Here is a 17,720-nt window from a genome sequence, read left to right on the forward strand (position 1 = left end):
TTTTCTGACCACCCTGTTACAAGTAGCGTTCATGCTGAAGTGTCATTTTGTATATTACAGGACCATTACACTACATTTCAGAAGTTACACAGGGATGAGCCTGAATAATGCTTGGATACGTGATAAAAATGCATAATAGGTGGTATAGGCTGATAAACGTTGATGCGCAGCAATGACAGTGCAGAAACAATACATTGCATTTATTTTGCTTCTGTGCTCCCACATCTGTGCCCCCCCCCACCCAACTTCAGCCCGCACTGGTCAGTGTGGTAAAGTATAGTCAAATAACCCCTAAGACTCAAGGCATGCGGAAGTCTTTATCCAGCAGTGGATTAATAAACGGCTGCATGTGTACATATTTATAACGTACTGATGCGACAGTAAGAATTTGGACAACAGTCCAAGTGATTTCCTGCCCAAATGCACATTGAGGCAGTGTTCATCTCCTGTTTACAGCCCTGCACAACCAATGATGTACATCGCACATTCCTATGGTAGGGGGGGGAGTCTATCTATAGGACAGCCAGCATTGACTTCTCCGCAAAGTGGTACTCGCTTCATCAGCCTTGGAAGAAGGGATAATCGACTGAGTCAACCACCAACCAGGATCTGTACTTGCAACCTTCCCGATTGTGAGCTGCTTGCTCTACCGCATGGTCGGATGCATTTTTTGTGCATTTATTGTAATTCATCCAACAGATATACACAACTGGTATGCCTCTCTTGGAAACATCCACATGACTTTGCCTGCATCACGGAGTCAATCGGAGCGCTGCTGTGCCTTCTGATGGCTCAGCACCATTACCTTCACATAGGCTTATTATTCGCATGATTATTATTGCCACTGCAGACATTGAGCCAAGCAGTGACCTACGCATGTCCTGTTTTAATAACCATGTGATTGTATGGATGCTATTTGCCGAGTGCACACTACTACAGTGCGTTTGGTTGGTAGTGTATATCAGGCGTGGTTGTGTTTAGCTTTGTACGCCGTTGCTGAGCACAGGCCCAAAACGGTAAGCAGCCAGCAACAAACAGCACCATTAAAGTTGCAATACTTCAGACTGAACGCATTTCTTGAATTGAGCTACTTATTATAAGACCTTGGGGAATAGAGACGTTGAGAGAGAATTCCAAAGTAGAGCAGTGCGAGGAAAGGTCGAAAGAGAAGCGTCGTCACCTGCAGCATGGTACTTCAACACACTATGGATAAGACATAAGTCAGTCTGGTGAGGGAGTGGGTGTGCAAATGAGTAGGCGGGTGAGTAGGTAAGTGAGTGTGTTGTTGCTACCTGCAGGAGGGTGGTTGAACACCATAGTGCAGGAGGGTGGTTGAACACCATAGTGCAGGTCACAACAACACACTCGGTCGCTCATTCATCCAATCACCCACCAGACCGACTGTTCTATCTCATCCATGCTGTGTTCAATCTCCACACTGCAGGTCACGACACTTCTCTTTCTGCTTCTTCCCTTGCACTGCTCCACTGTGGAATGCTCTCCTGTCGTATATTTTCACTAAGCTCTTACAATACACGTTCTTAATTCAAGAAACCTGTTAACGTTTGTCTATTGTGACTGATGTACAGTGTGTTTATAGTGCTGATTGTTGCTACCACTTTACACTTTGGGGCTTGGATCTGTGGTGAGCAACTGGGACTGCTGACTTGAGTGCTTGATTATTTGTGTGAATTTAATGACGTGTTAATTGTTTTGTTGATTGGCTGCAGACGCGGTTCTCTGGCAATGGTAGTGTGGTGGGAGAGACGGAACGGGTAGTGGATGAAGACATCTTTTCCTGGTCTGGTCCCCGCACGGTCATACTCCACAAAGGGCTCCAAGGGTTTGGCTTTACTCTGCGCCACTTCATTGTCTACCCACCAGAGTCCACGTCCTACCAGAAGGTACAAGCCCTGTACAGTCTTATTATCATCATCAGCCATGATTAATCCAGTGCTGGATGAATGACTCCCCAAGCTGCTGCCACCTCTCATGATCCTGAGATGCAACAATCTATCCAGCACCTGCACACGAATAGATCTCATCACTCTTTCTCCGAGCTCGACGTCCATTCCTTGGCTGCCACATGGATCCATTTCATTCCTTGGCTGCCACTCCGTTATTATTTTTCATTGTCCCTTCTAGTGAAGCATCCTGCCCAAGCCGACTATTTTTTTTAACGCTTTGGATATCTTCAACCTGCGTATGTTCTGTAATCCATATCTTCCACCCTGATGTCTCATTGTAATTCCCGACATGCACCTCTCTATGCTGTCTATAGAATACACATATCCTGCTATAACACTTGTTTTCCCACAAAACCTTCACGGAGTGTCAATGATAATTATCCTAAAATATATCACAATGTCATGGCAATACAGAATAATCAATGCAGAAGTCCAGAAGAGAACATGGCAGGTGAGTGTTGTAAATGTGATTAGGCAGGATGGGGGAGAGACGATTGCTGAGACAGACATTGGAGTGGTCTCCAAGAGTCTGGCAACCAATAGGAAGAGAAGACTTAAGGCCAAATAGTGGGATACTGTCAAAGCAGATATTTGTGGTTGTATACTGTTTGTCTCTGGCCACATATTTTGGGCCAGTGCTCAGTAAATTTTTAAACTTTTTTTTTTGCAGGAGGAGGAGGCAGAAAGGGGGGGGGACCCCTGTCAGCTCACTGCAGGTGTGTGGTCACCTGGTCGCACTCACCTTTCTGGCATGAGTACAGGGATATGAGATTACACGCTCTGTATAACGTTCCATTCATTTTTTGTTGCATGTTTCCCTCTGAAACTCAATAATAAAGTGTTAATCAGCAGATAGTAAAAAAATATAGGTACAGCCCTGCAGTTGTTAGCTCAAGCCACTAATGGTGAAAGGGCCACCACTAGAGGGCATTTTGTCTGCTGCTCTACGTTGATCGGACACGTTGCTGCAAGAGGTGGGCATAGTCACACTCTACCCCAATCTAATTCTCGCGGTAGTGCACCCATTCATACTTCTGGGTGGACAGAGGGGGTGGGCGGGATTTAATAAACTTGCACCATTCATCTGCCACACCAGGAGATGGAATCAGATTTGCTAATTCTGGATTGCAAGTCCAGTGTGCCGAAGTTAGTAATATTATGAATGTTCCCTTTGTAATAATGAATTCATAACATTTTGTATGTATATGGTACTTAAATGCTAAAGGGCCTTGCGTCTTGTCTCACACGTTTTAACAGTACCCCCAGTACGTTTGTCTCTGTGTGGCAACAAGGTGAATCGGCACCAGCCATTAGGGACGATGATTGCTATGTTTCCTAATTTATCATTTTGTGGTGTAATATTTTTAGTTTGGAAAATTTAGACTGACACCGGCACATAATGGCCTACTCGTTTTAAATAAAGTCACGGGACCTTCAATATCCACTGTGAAGCAGACGGCATGAAGTACTTACAATAAATACACCGTATTAACCAGGGTAGTCTGTCGGTGTTGAACCATGAACCACTGCAACAAGCAGCAAACATGCTGCCGCTGGTGCATCTCACTACCCTAGTTTGTATCACCAGTTCAGTAAGAGAGAGAGAGATGTAGGTCATTCGCATCGTGCTCTGCTTGCTCTGCTGTGCTGCACAGAAGCTGGCAGGACTCGGCAGGAGCCCATGGACACCATCTTTGTGAAGCAGGTGAAGGAGGGAAGCCCAGCGAGTGAGGCTGGCCTGCAAACAGGTGCCATCTTGCATTGCCTTTATACCAATGTCACATACAGTGTTCCGCCATGTGGCTCAGTGGCAGAGTGAGCGGCACGCACTCAGACGGTTACAATTTAAAGTTTGTTTTTATTGGTTACAACATTTTTCGTTGACATTTTTCACCAGAAGAGTCACTTTGGATTGAACATCTTGTATGCAAGTGTCCAGTGTGTCAGTTGAAACATACATTCTAGATTTGAAGCTTTCGTGACTGCAAGGATTCATATTCTTAGGTTTTTTCGGTAAAGTCACGTAGGTAAAAAATTAAAATTATTAAAAGTAAAATTAAAAAAATTAAAAATCACTACGTTTCGGAGGCAACACAAGCTTCCGTCTTCAGGTGGAACCGTCACAGCTATCGTGCTGTGACGGTTCCACCTGAAGACGGAAGCACGATAGCTGTGACGGTTCCACCTGAAGACGGAAGCTTGTGTTGCCTCCGAAACGTCGTGATTTTTTATTTTATTTTTGTTTTACTTTTATTAATTTTAATTGTATTTATTTACCTATGTGACTTTACCGAAAAAACCTAAAAATATGAAACATACATGACTAGCATGAATTTACACGTATGCAAGCATGCATACACATATATAATCGCACGTACAAATAACAACACATATACAAGTATACACACAACAGCCACCATTCAGTAGCAGTGATGTCACCATAGTTCTTGCACCACCAGGATTGGTGCACTTTGAGGTAAGGTGAATGTGGAAGGCTCCCTGGCAGGAGGTCACAGGACAGACCCAGATCTTAATGGGATGACTGACTGAAATGACTGTCAGATGCACCACATGTTCTCCCCACTTTGCCAACTTGCTGCGTTTTAGCCGCCCAGGGCTCCACTCATTGTGAGTGTCGCTCCTCTGTCCTCAGTGAGCAGAAATTACCATATCAGCATACATAACATAATTGACCAGTCGGGAGCCACCCCAAGACTGCACCTGAGCATCAATCAGCCTCACACTCTTATCAGTGTGATATATTCACAGATAAATACACTTGCACATCTACACACATGGCACACATGCAAACAATTGGGGTGGCCATATACAAATTTTCAGGCTGGCCAGCCGAGATCATCCTGGGTAATGGTAGTCCTATTAATTTACTCAACCCTACCATAAGATTGTGGAATGTCCGTCCACCACTATACCAGAGCTGTAAATAGGATTTGAACACCACCTCATAGCTCACTTGAACAGGAAATTACTTTGACGTTTGGACTTTTGCATTGTGTTAAACATCCACATTGCATATGCACATGCTTTGCGTCATCATGTGTGTGCATAAGTGCAGTATTATTTAAGAAACAGTGTAAAACACGTTCCTTTGTGATTTTTCTAGGAGACAGAATTGTGCAAGTTAATGGTGAGAGCATCATTGGTAAAAGCTACTCTCAAGTCATCTCTCTCATTCAAAACTGGTGAGTTTGTTGTTTCTCTCTCGTGTTGTTTCAGAATGTACACATGTATTCTTAAACACAGTTGCTGCTGAGCACAGGCTGAAAGGCAAAGGCACAAAATGTCAAGCGTCCAGCAACAAACGGCACTCACTCGAAAACTCGCCCTCCCATTGACACCACACTGCAGATCACAACACTTGTTTCTCCTCTTCCCTCGCACTGCTCAACTTGAGAATTCCCACCCATCGTCCCATTTCCCAGAATTGTATAATAACCTTGATCAATTCAGAAATGTGTTACTATTCTGGGAAAAGAGACTATGGGAGGGAACTCCAAAGTGGAGCAGTGAGAGGCAAGAAGGAGGAAGAGAATGGTCATGATCTGCATTGTGATGAGTGATTGGGTGATGGAATGGTTAAGTGAGTGAGTGTTTTTGTGACCTACAGTGGTGTGAGACGAAACAATGTGGTAGACAGTCCTCGACATGGGTGGAGGAATCAACGAGTGAAGTTCATGGGAACAGTAACCATAGTAGTAGTAATATAAATGGAGTTATGTATTTTTGTGGTCTGTCGCAGTATGTTGGCAGTGCACATGATAGTATGGGGAACCGTGTCTAACACATGCACACTGCTTTCCCGTTAAGCTACGTTTGTGTGTAATACGTAAAATCATGTTTAGCTTCATTGTGGAGAATGATTAACAATGGTGGTTCTCCACAACAATGCTAATTATTATTTGGTGTTTTGTATTATATTTGTTGACCTATAACCCATGTCTAAGAGAAATGCTCCTTGCTTATAGATATCTTGCAGTTCACCAGCATTGATTCGAGCAAGCCTGACTACTCTTGAGACACAGAAAGTAGAAATCGGTCCATAGCTCTTGTATTAAACCAATGCAACTGAAATTATGCATTCCCACATGGCTGTGTGGCTGACGGGATGTGTCCATTTTTTTCTGTGGAAGAAGATATGTGAAGGTGCCATATTGTATGATGTTGTGTGTGTATACACTTTGTGTGTGTTGCAGTGATCTGCTACTGCGGCTCTCTGTGATGCCCAAGGATGAGGATATTTTACAGTTGGTAAGAAAATGTATAATCATTATTTACTTATGACAGTTCTAAATACCAGGTGGCTCTGCGGTAGAGCGAGCAGCTCGTAATCATATGGGGATCTATGAATTAAATGCACCTTATACATATAAATTATTATTAAAGGTTGCAAATTAAAATCCTGTGTTTATGTTTGACTCAGTCCATCATCCCTCGAGGGCCAATAAAATGACAACCACTTTGTAGGGAAGTCAACAGTGGTGGTCCTATGGATAGACCTTCCCCTGCTATTTGAATGTAGAAATTCCACCACTGGCACATGGCTTTAAACAGGAGATGAACACGGCCTCAATCATCATTTTAGCAGGAAATCACTTTGGCTTTTGATCAAATTCTCACAGCAGCCGCACATTATAAATATGTACATGTGCAACTGTTTGTCAATCCAATGCTGGATGAAGGCCTCCACATGCCTGTAGGTTTAAGTGGTTATTCAACCATAACACTTAAGCATTTTTGGAACTAATTTAATCAATTACATCATTAAGATAAAAAATATTGTGCACTGTGAATTCTGTAGGTAACGTTGATGTATTAACGGTGTAAATATTTATATTTTCAGGCTTACTCCCAAGATGCTTATTTAAAAGGAAATGACTCTTACAAGGGGAAGGCCCACAACATCCCAGAACCTCCACCCATGTCTAGCTATCCTTTCCCAAGCACTTCTGGCATCTCTCAACCAGGCTCCAATGTCGCCTCCACATGCGGCATGGGACCAGCATCCTCTTCTTTCGACATGCCAATTCCCCCTCGTTCAGACAGTCTCACAAAGTCCAGCCCAGTTCTCTACGCACAGGAGAAGGGTGGCATGAAGACATTCATAGTACCACCAGGAAAAGTTGTAGATCTCACAAGCATGAGCCACGCTTGCCAGCCACAGAGAGCAGACTCGCAGCAGGTCTTGCGCAAGGCATCTCTTCCCGCGGTGCCCGCGGCGATGCCGGTTAGCGTTACGTCTCGGAGTGCGCTGCAGGAAGCGAGCAGCCGGATCGGCGAAGCCCTCGTCCGGAAGTACATGTCACAACCTCATGACGCGAACCAGCCCTATTCCGCGGGAGCCACGTACGCACCGCCCGGTGGGAACTACTACCTACCCTGTGGCGGCACTGACCCGGGCAGTAACCTGGCGCACGCAGGTGCAAACGTGAGAGAGGGAGGTTGGGATCAGTACCCGACGTACAAGGATTACCGGCGGACGTTCGGGACGCGTACTCTGCAGGAGCGGCTGGACGTTCTGCGCGGCACTTCTCACGCCGCACCACACTATCCACTGCCCCCACCGCCCGACAGCGCGACGCACTATCGCACAAGGAGCTCGTCGCAGGACAGGGGCCAGCAGGGGGCCGGCAGCAACCGCTGCCGCAGCGCGTCTCAAGACCGACTTGGGGAGAACGTGCAGACCAAGGAGTGGGGGCGGAGCGTGTCTCAAGACGCTCTCGCGATGGAATCCCCCCCGGCAAGCTTTCCGAATTGCCGGACCCACTCCAACGACAATATCGCCAGGTCCGGCAAGTATGAGTTCTCGCAGCAGAAGGATTCAGCCGCACGTAATTTCTCAGGCGGTTTAATGAATGCGATGGGGGACGCACCTTCCCAGAGCAACGTGTGCACAGCGACAGAGTCGGTCAGGTTTCCTACCGAAAGGGGCACGTACTCGAGCCAGGAATGCCGGGATTCATCGGACAGGGCATGGCCGCGAGGTTCTGAGAGGTGCCGTGGTGAGAACACAGGCAGCTCGGGCATGGCACCGGCACGCTTCGAACCGCCCGTGTTTGGCAAACGCTACGACGTAAAATCTCGCGCCGGGAAGTTTAAGCCGGATTATTCCTCGACATCAGTAAAATCGCAGCCTCCAGACTCGAGGAAAACAGACGATGCTCGAAACAGCGTAGACGCCTACCACTGCAGGTCAAAGTCCCTGGAATCTCGAGATTTGCTCAACAGCGGCCTACAAGTGGCCCCGCCGCCGCAGCTTGTAAGGGCCGAACGCACCGTTTCGGAATCGGACAGTCAGAGCGCGCCCACTCGTGTGCGCCAGGGCTGCTCAGTCCTCCAGGAGACCAAGGATAGGACCGGCTCGTACCCTGCACTTCACAGCAATTTGACCGCTGGCAGGCAGCAGCAGCAGCAGAGATCACCGGGTGTTATAGAGCTTGCCGCTACATCTGGCGTAGTGCTGCGGGAAAAGCCTCCTTTAGGCCGGCCTGCACCGCCGCTACGCCACCCTTCATACATCCTTGCGGTCGATGCGCAGGAAGCAGGCCTACACCCTGGCTGGCTGCCGACTGACCGCAGGAAGGGCTTCCACAGGGAGGTTGAGCAAGAGGCTGTCAACAAGGTCAGCGAGACCCCTGCAAGCAGCTCATTAGCTGCAATTCCCTTCATAGGTGAGTACGAGGCAGTGAAACTTCTATTCATCACTGATGTTTGTGTGTCCTAAAACCCTCCACCACCCAACATAGCCACACAAATATTAATTGTCACTTATAAAAGTTGTTTAATGCGCCAATTGTTGTTTCCGCTTGCTGGTAAGTTGAACAATTCTCACGTTTCACTTCTGATAGAGATAAGGAAGTGCATTTAAGAAGTTGGGTCAAGTGACACGGTTATTTTGAATTCCTGAATTGTATTCTGACTGTAGATTTTTATGAAGATGCAGGACGTAATTTCATGGGAATAATTTGGTACATTTGTTTGTGAGTGTTTTTACCGACAACATGTTGATGTATTTAAACAAGCAACGCTGAAGGCCATGTGGCTGATGGGCTATATAAAATGTTTTGTGGTGATACAGACGTAAACTAGACGTATTGGCTAATTATTTATGTTATTTAAACTCTCCACAATGACGCGAATAATTATTTTGTGTTGTGTATTAAATAGTTTTGTGTCAAACTAGGACTCATATCTAACATCTGGCAGCCTATAAACATCTGGCAGCTCACCAACATTGGCTCGAGCAAGCCCGGCTGCTGATGAGACTGAATGTCAAAACTGGTCCTGAGTTTGCATGTGTTGAACCGATGCTACTGAAATACACAGTTTTTTTTATGTTGTTTATTTTGTTATTCATTTTCTCCACAATGACGCTTGTGATTATTAATTAGACTTAAATATTCTATAATTCACACGATGTTATACACCTGCTAATTTCTCTGCTTTCTTTTCCTGTGTTCTGTAGATGAGCCTGGGAGCCCTGGGGAACAGGATAGTGAAGACATTTCTGCCTCGGCCGTCGTCTCCTCACAGAGGGGCCCGCCCACTATGGGCACTTCTGGCGTTGTACGACACCAGTGGTCTAATGATCCCGGTGAGACATTTTAACATGTGCCCGGCGTTGGCGCAACTTCTCACTTAACACAGATCTGTCACAAGTGGCAAATTACAGTCAAGTTTCACATTTATTTTGTTTATCACCGCGAGAACTTGAGTGAGACCAAGATAGGATAATTTGCAGGAGTGATATCGATATGAGTGCTGTAGCTCTGATTTTTTTTCCGCTCAATTGTTGTTTTTATGTTCTTATGTCTCTTTGGTGGCCCAGGTCACTCCTGCGAATGAGATTATCCTTGTCCATAGACTTCTCACCACCTGGTTGCACAAAACAAACTTGAAATCTCTCTTGATATTATTGATGCATTTCTGGTTCTCTTTTTAGAAGACGCCGTAAAGGGCAGTCGCAGGTCGTCCTATCTGCTTGCGATGGGAACGGAGCGCTCCAAGTCGTACGATGAGGGTTTGGATGAGATACGTGAGGAGGGAAAGACTCTTCTGTGAGTGTTGCACCTACCGAGATGACACCAGTGCTCGCTATAGTAATTCGTGTCAAAGTAATTTCCTGCAAAAAATTCCATTGCAATCCATTACCGGTTCCTTACTTTAATTGATTCTGAAAAGGGTTACCAGTTTACCAGTCACCGATAACCCTGCATTATTTAATGTTGTAAAAAAAAATGCTCGGTTGAGGAGTTATATCCTCCTCAACTGAGCATTATGTCTGTGCTCATTGCCTGTTTACGACCCTGCAGAGCCAGTTGAGGAAATACCACCAGTCAACGAAAAGGGACGAGTCTCCATCGGGTAGTAAACCACTATTGACTTACCCGAAAAGTGGTACTCAGGATTATAACTCGCAACCTTCAGATTGCGTGTCTCCCTCTCTGCCACTGAGGCACCTGACCAACAACACTACCTTGACCTAACAGCATTTGTAATCTGATGTGCAGGCAAGATACATGCCTTGACTTTGTATTTACAGTGCATGCGTGTGACCCACAACACAAATGGCCTAGCACATCCCTGCGACATGATCTGCCTCTAGTCTTTGTACTCATTCGCTTATTGATAAGCAGCTTCATAAATAGGCAGGCAATGCACTTTACTAAAGTATTATTTCACACATCCCACTAACAACACAGTCTTCGGGGTGCATAATATCAGCAGCGTTGATTCAACAGAAACAAACTGAACTAATTTCGACATTCATTGTCTTATAGCACAGCCCGGCTGGCTTGAACCAATGATGATGAACTGTCAAATGTGAATAGGCAAGGGCCGTTTCTGTTATACGTGGGTCCTAGTTCTATGCAAAACTATAAATACACAATACAAAGATGAGGTGTATTGACTGATTATTTATTTTGTTACTTATACTCTCACTGATGCTAATGATTTATTTTGTAATACGCAACGTAAGATTGTTGCTGTTAGCTGTTACTGTTGCATATTAAGAATAGCCAGCTTGCATAATTTGTTTAAAACATATTGTGCAGTGAAGTGCAGAATTAAATCTTCTGGAGTATAGTAAATATGATGATGGTTTCCCCCTGGAAATTCGTAGTTCATTTTTGTGTTAGGCCACGTAGTGGTTTGGCCAAATTTCTGTCACAAGACCTTCCAACACCGGACACAGCCAAACAAATAAAATTGTCACATACAAGTGTTTTAACGACGCACCAATTAGTAGTGTTTCAGATCGATAATAATTAGCTGTGATACTGCGATGTTCTGCATATTTATTACCTAATTTGGTTGTGAGAATTGAGCTGAAACAATAATTGACATGTTAAATGCTCCATTGGAACCTCATTTGCCAGTAAAAATATGATAATTGGTTTTTTACCCTTCTATCTGGCAACAAAACGGACACCTTTTTTACAAGGAGTCATGTTTATATAGACCACAATACCTGCAGTCATAATGCAAACAAAAACATAACTCTGTTAATGTGCACTGTCCTTGAAGTTGATTGGTCCACACCCGAGACAGCTTTCCTTAGAGCCTAGTCTCACATGAGTTGGACCAGATGACGCCAAAAGGCGCACAACTCAAAGACAATGCACCATCAGAGTATGAGAGCTCGGGGATAAGCATTTACACCATTGGAACCTCATTTGCCAGTAAAAATATTATAATTGGTTTTTTACCCTTCTATCTGGCAACAGGTATTGTGGTCTATGTAAGCATGACTCCTTGTAAAAAAGGTGTCAGTTTTGTTGCCAGATAGAAGGGTAAAAGACCAATTATCATGTTAAATGCTTATACACATGACCGTTTTATTTCTTTGGCGGTGTCGAATGGTGGAGGGTCATGTGACAGAGCTTTAGCCGGATCATTACATGACCTAACACAAAAGTACATTCTGAATGATAACATTGGCTGTAAAGAAGTCCGTGTTCACTACTGATAATAGCGTTGTCTCACAGGAAACAGCCAAAGCGAGTGCCAAGCATCAAGAAACTCAAGAACTTCTTTTCTGAAGGGGTATGTGTTGTACAATTTTAATATTATAAGGGATTTACTGATTGGCTGGTGACACGGCTCAGTGACTGCGTGTTCAGACCAGGCAGGCCACCCTGGTTAATAACGCAGTGTGTGTGAACCGTAAAATATTACACCCCATCTATTTTCACTCACAGTGGATGTTGAAGATCCTGTTACATCTTTCGAAAACAGTAGGCCACTGTGTGCCAGTGCCACGGTCCAAATTAGGTTTTCAAGTTTCTCCAATTGGACAATGGTATAAGAGCTTGGGACGAGAGACGATGGGAGGGAATTCCTAAGTGGAACATTTCGAGGGAAGAAGCAGAAAGACACGTGTTCTGACCTTCAGTGCGGTGATTTAACAGAGCATGTGTAGAGGTGTTACGGAGGGCAAACAATCACACTGGGCGTGGTTATGCTCGTACGCCAAGAGGTGCTTACATCCACGTCCGCACAGTTTAGCCTGGGGGGCTAACACGTCGCTGGGATCCCCCACGGCCCCACCCCTCAGTGGGGGAGTTGCTATATAAGGCGGTGAGCCGGAGGGCTCGGGGTTCAGTGTTCAGCCTTAACCAGCGAAGCAAGAAGACCGGCTAGATAGGCCCTGGGACTCCCCTGGATCGCTGTCCTTCTCAGGACCGACCAGGGCAAGCCAGTGGCGTGGCCCCAAGAGCCCAGAGCCGATGCTCTTGTAAGAGCCGGTCTGGGGACTCGGGGTGCCATAATCCCAGCATTAACCAGAGCTGGGTTAGCTTGCCTCCCCTAGCCCTGTAGTGGAGGACCTAGGAGTAGGCTAGCCGTGACATAGATTGTGTGATCTCCCTGTTAGACGGGTGAAGGGGCCGATACCCCTTCGAGTGTTGTACATCCCGGCCTGTTATGTACATTGTGGTTAATAAATAAGTGTGCCTCCAACTACGTCGTCCAAGTCTCCTGGAACCTACTACACATGTATTAGACGAAATAGTCACTGATGAACAGTCTTCAACATGGGTGTAGGAAACTTTATGGGTGAAGTACAGCAATAGTTACTATGGTAGTAGCAATATAAAGGTTCAAACGGAGGCGACTGATCGCCAGTGATAGTGCTGGATTGTCAATCACCCTGACTGCTGCTTCACTCTGAATTCTGTCCAAGTGAAGCGAGGTAGGAACTGGGTGCTTCACCCCAAGTATGACAGCAGCAGGATTCCAGTTTCAGCAAAAAAAATGTTTGTGTAGCAGAAGTAATAATTGTTGCGCGTTGAAGATGCTTTGTCACGGAAAAGAAAGCAAGCTTTTGCGATGCCTCCTTAGCCAGATGAGTATTATAAATGTTCCATGACAGCTTTGAGGAGATTGCTGTGCTAAGCAGATGAATGTTTTTTTCTATGGATAAGAATAATATTGTTCAAAATATTTGGAGAAACTTTGCTATTGTCAGTCTTGCATTATATTGTCATGGGATTTTTCTTTTAGTTTAACTTGACCATGTTTATGTCACCCTAATCGAGAATTGTGTTCGACTCAGTGGTGATTGACGGTTAAGTATTTGCCTGTTGGACAGCTAAATGCCTATTATTTTCAGCTTGTGCTTTACTTGAGTATCATGTATCAAGAGCATTGAAGGAGCCTATGTGATTGCGATATTCAGATTGTGGAAGACCCTGAGTTCACGGAGGATGCAGGAGCAGGACCGTACCGGAGGCGACGCTCTACATCAGACATCACTCACTTGGGCCTGGGAGGTGACGTCACCAAGCAGGGCTGGCTGCACTTCCGCTTTCATGGGGAGAAGGCCAAGGTGACCTTCAGAGCATTGGTGGCCGTTTGAGTTGTTAGACAATAACCGGTAAACTGTAACCATTTGCAGAATCGATTATTGGTTTTGAAAGTCAGGAACGAATGCAGTGATTGGTACACGCGAATGTACAAATGGCATGGTGGCCTAAGTCACCCTGTGGTGCATTGCCCTCATTCCTCAGTTAATAGGTAAAAGTGTAGCCCTGCAATGTCTCACTCATAACACCGCTGGCAGAAGAGTCTCCACTAGAGGGAGATCTAAAGGGTCTTTGGTCTTCTTGTCCACGCTGACCATACTTGTTGGAAGAGGTGGAAATACCCACACTTGAACCCACCACATGTGACTTGCCAATCGTATATATCTGTTGTACCCAACTGCTGGTTGGTCAGCGGCTGGGTGGACATTTATCCTGAGCCCAACTTTACAGGTTAAGTTCTTCTCACATTCCTGTAGTCTTTCCCATTGGGCATTATGATGACTTGTCAGCAAATCCGAGGTGGATAATGTCGTGTCCTTGGAACCCTCCACCAACCGACACAGTCAAACAAAACAAATCGTCACACATACGGGCGTTTAACACGTCAATCATTTACACTTTGGCTCACTGGTAGGTTGAAGAACAATACTCACAATGAAATGTACACATTTCCTCATGATGTAGATGAGATTTGGTCAGATCATTGCGTTGCCTAACCCAGAAATCGATTGTGAATATCTCTCGTGTCCTGCCCCCGACCTCTCACCCCAATGTGCCGCCCTGTAGCGATTAAGCGGCAGCACACGATTGTGGAAGCAGGTGTACTGCCTCCTGCGAGGCCACACACTGCTGCTGCATAAAGACAAGCGCGAGGGCGGCGGAGCCGGCGAACCTAGCGTCCCCGAGGATGACCACCCCGTGAGCATAAAAAACAGCCTGGTGGACATCTCCTACAGTGACACGCGGCGCAAGAACGTGTTCCGTCTCACCACGTCCGACTGCAGCGAGTACCTGTTCCAGGCGGAAAGCCGGGATGAAATGCTGGGCTGGATTCACGCAATACAGGAAGGTAGCAACCCAGATGGCGAGGTGAGTGGCGATGCAAAACGAAACGCTCTGAATGTCATGAACATTGATTGCACAGTTGTGGAGCACAGGCCCAAAGGTTCCTGAGATGAAAACCAACCAACCAGGTGGCTCCATTGTAGAGCATGCGAGTTGAAATCCTGGTTCGGGGGCAGGGATTGACTTGGCCCATAAACCCTCCTGAATCGATTAAATTAGCACCACTTCATAGGGAAGTCAACAGTGGTTGTCCTGCGGACAGACTCACCTTGTCACTGGCTCAGGGCTGTAAACAACATTTGTACACAGTTGCTGAGCTCAAGTCCAACGGCCTAAAATGTAAAGTTTCTAGCAATAGCCTAAAATGTAAAGTTTCTAGCAATAAACAGCACTTTAAAAGTTGAAATGGATAAGCATTAACACGTGTGTTGAATTGAGCCAGCCAGGTGATTATAAGAGCTTATCCAAAAGACATTTGTAGGGAATTTCAAAGTGGAGCGGTGATTGAAGAAGCAGGAAAGGAATTGTGCTGCCCACCTGCAAGTGTGGTGGTTGAACACTGTCAATGACATGAAATATTCGAGTCGTCGACATGTGCGGAGGAATCAATGATTGAAGTTTAAGTGATTTTTTTTTCTTCCAGGTGAAAAAAATCACCGAGCCTCGTAGCCAGACGTAGGATGTGAATGTGGTGGAGTGCTGCACTTCGGAGCGGGTCTCCGACCAGGGGTTATTTTACACGTCTTCCTGTTCGTCCACACCTTACTCTCGATTGTTATAAATAACTATTTTGTTTTTAGGACTCTGGGGCTCTGAGCCGGGATCTGATAAGCAGGAAGATAAAAGAATACAGCAATGTCAAGTAAGTTGTCCTGGAATTGATGCTTTGAGATTCAGTAGAACCTCTGGTCACGACCATAATTCGTTCCATAACTTTGGTCGCAACCCGATTTGGTCGTGACTCGAACCTAATTTCCCCATTGGATTGTATGTAAATACGATTAATCTGTTCCAGACTCTTACGAACTGTATATAAATATTGTTTCTTAAAGATTTTTAAGCACAAAAATAGTTAATTATGCCATATAATTCATAGTGTAATAATAAACTAAATGTAAAAACATTTAATAACACTGAGAAGACCTTGAACAACAAAGAAAACTAACATTGCCGCGTCAAGGTTTAGAATCGTTCAACAAGATGATTGTTTCGTCTGCTACATCAGTCGGTCGATTCTGAGAGAGAGAGAATATTCGTATGAGCAATTCATGTTTCTATTGAAAGTAAGTTTACAGTAATATTTGGGTACAGTATTGTTTTTGGAAGCATTCACCGTAATATCATGTGAACTTTTACTTCACTGCATCATCGTATGAATGATGCGAGAAGAGATTAACGGGTTCTTATGTTAGCGATTTACGTACTCAGTGCTTTCGCTCTCTAAATTACCGCTTGAGTGAGGGGGGAGGGGTATGTCTACACTCACGAAATTAATATCTTACTAGGAATTTTATATAACAAAAGTTATATACATAACTGTTACGCTTTATGTTGTTTGTAAACAAACAACAGGAAATTTGGCACTTACAAAAAAAATGGCGCGGAAGGGGAAATCGGCCGTGGCCGTGTTTGATCGCCACCTGAGTTTGTGTTCGTGACCAGATTAAAAAATTTTGTGAATTTTGTGGTCGGAACCTGATTTGGTCGTGGTCAGAAGCATTCGTGACCATAGGTTCCACTGTATAATAAAAAATGCTTGTCGAGACCACCGTTCATGCAAATCGCATCTCAAAACGCAGTAGCAGGATTCGTAATGCATACATTTCCCACAGAGGTACGGAAAACCACAGGCAAGTTGGAAGTCAGCTAGAACCGGTGCTGCCAACAATTGCCCAAGCTCTGGTCCTATACCAGAATGTCTGGCAAACTCCATTATTTTACAGATTTTTGTATATTTTATTTTTTGTACGTTATGTGCTGTTACATTTAAATTAATCTTTCTGGATATGCTCGTTGGCCATTTGCATACATTTTACCTTGTGGTTTATTCCTTATTTCTGACGGTGACTGAATTGTGCATATTATGTCGTCGAGCATTTTCGTAGATGCGTGTGTGTTTTTCCTTGTGCATGTGTGTTCTTGATATTTGTTTCACTCATTTATCCTGAGCCCAACTTTGACATTTCTTCGAACAATAAATCTGTCGGAAGGTTAATGAGAGCTTCCAAACTGTTAAGAAAGTGGGCTTGGGTAGAATACACTACGAGAAGGAATGATGGTCAAGAGTGGCAGCCAAGGAGTGGAATGCATCTGAGAGGATGTCCACCAAAGACATGGAGAGATAAGTTCGGTTCCATTTTTAGGTACTGGATGGATTGTTGCATCGCAGGATTGTGAGAGATGGCGATGACTTTGGAAGGCATTCTTCCAGCAGTGGATTGATTATTGCTGGTGATGATGATGGTGTGTGTTTGTATTTTGTACAGTGCACTAAGTAACAAGGTGGAGCCATCTCCTCGCATGCTCCGACAAACACTGGGAAAGTCAACGCTGCTGGGGCCCAAGTCTGAGCAAAGGGTCCCACGATCTCCAAAACAGGACTCGGATCGCAAGGCTGGCTCCAAGGGTGAGTGTGCCCTACCTTCATTCTGTATTCACTCTACAACTGGTGCTACTTTGGTTACTGTTCCTGTGAACTTGACTCTTTCATTCCTCCTATATTGACCAGACAGACTGCTTCATCTCCTCTATACCTTGTTCAACCACCACACTGCAGGCCCTAACAACTCACCCACTCGCTCGCTTACTCAACCATTCACACACCCACTCACCCACCAACCTACCCTCTCAATCATTCAACCAA

At 45.1% G+C, this 17,720-nt stretch overlaps 1 protein-coding gene across 3 annotated transcripts in view; it reads left to right on the forward strand.

Annotated features, from left to right (window-relative positions):
* Positions 1 to 17,720, forward strand: part of LOC144720788 (rho GTPase-activating protein 21-like) — a 37,961-nt gene that overhangs the window by 4,210 nt on the left and 16,031 nt on the right. Inside the window, exons 2-14 of one of the 3 annotated variants that reach the window (XM_078597830.1) lie at positions 1,731 to 1,904; positions 2,638 to 2,683; positions 3,623 to 3,715; positions 5,092 to 5,170; positions 6,182 to 6,236; positions 6,829 to 8,656; positions 9,451 to 9,579; positions 9,928 to 10,042; positions 11,975 to 12,032; positions 13,666 to 13,815; positions 14,579 to 14,881; positions 15,658 to 15,719; positions 17,344 to 17,483. In XM_078597830.1, coding sequence (XP_078453956.1) covers positions 1,731 to 1,904; positions 2,638 to 2,683; positions 3,623 to 3,715; positions 5,092 to 5,170; positions 6,182 to 6,236; positions 6,829 to 8,656; positions 9,451 to 9,579; positions 9,928 to 10,042; positions 11,975 to 12,032; positions 13,666 to 13,815; positions 14,579 to 14,881; positions 15,658 to 15,719; positions 17,344 to 17,483 — 3,232 coding nt within the window. The remainder of the gene's footprint in view (positions 1 to 1,730; positions 1,905 to 2,637; positions 2,684 to 3,622; positions 3,716 to 5,091; positions 5,171 to 6,181; positions 6,237 to 6,828; positions 8,657 to 9,450; positions 9,580 to 9,927; positions 10,043 to 11,974; positions 12,033 to 13,665; positions 13,816 to 14,578; positions 14,882 to 15,657; positions 15,720 to 17,343; positions 17,484 to 17,720) is intronic. The other 2 variants (XM_078597831.1, XM_078597832.1) reach the window with 2 other exon arrangements.

Source organism: Lampetra planeri, chromosome 10, assembly GCF_965212315.1.
Source record: "Lampetra planeri chromosome 10, kcLamPlan1.2.h2, whole genome shotgun sequence".
Classification (NCBI taxonomy): domain Eukaryota; kingdom Metazoa; phylum Chordata; class Hyperoartia; order Petromyzontiformes; family Petromyzontidae; genus Lampetra; species Lampetra planeri.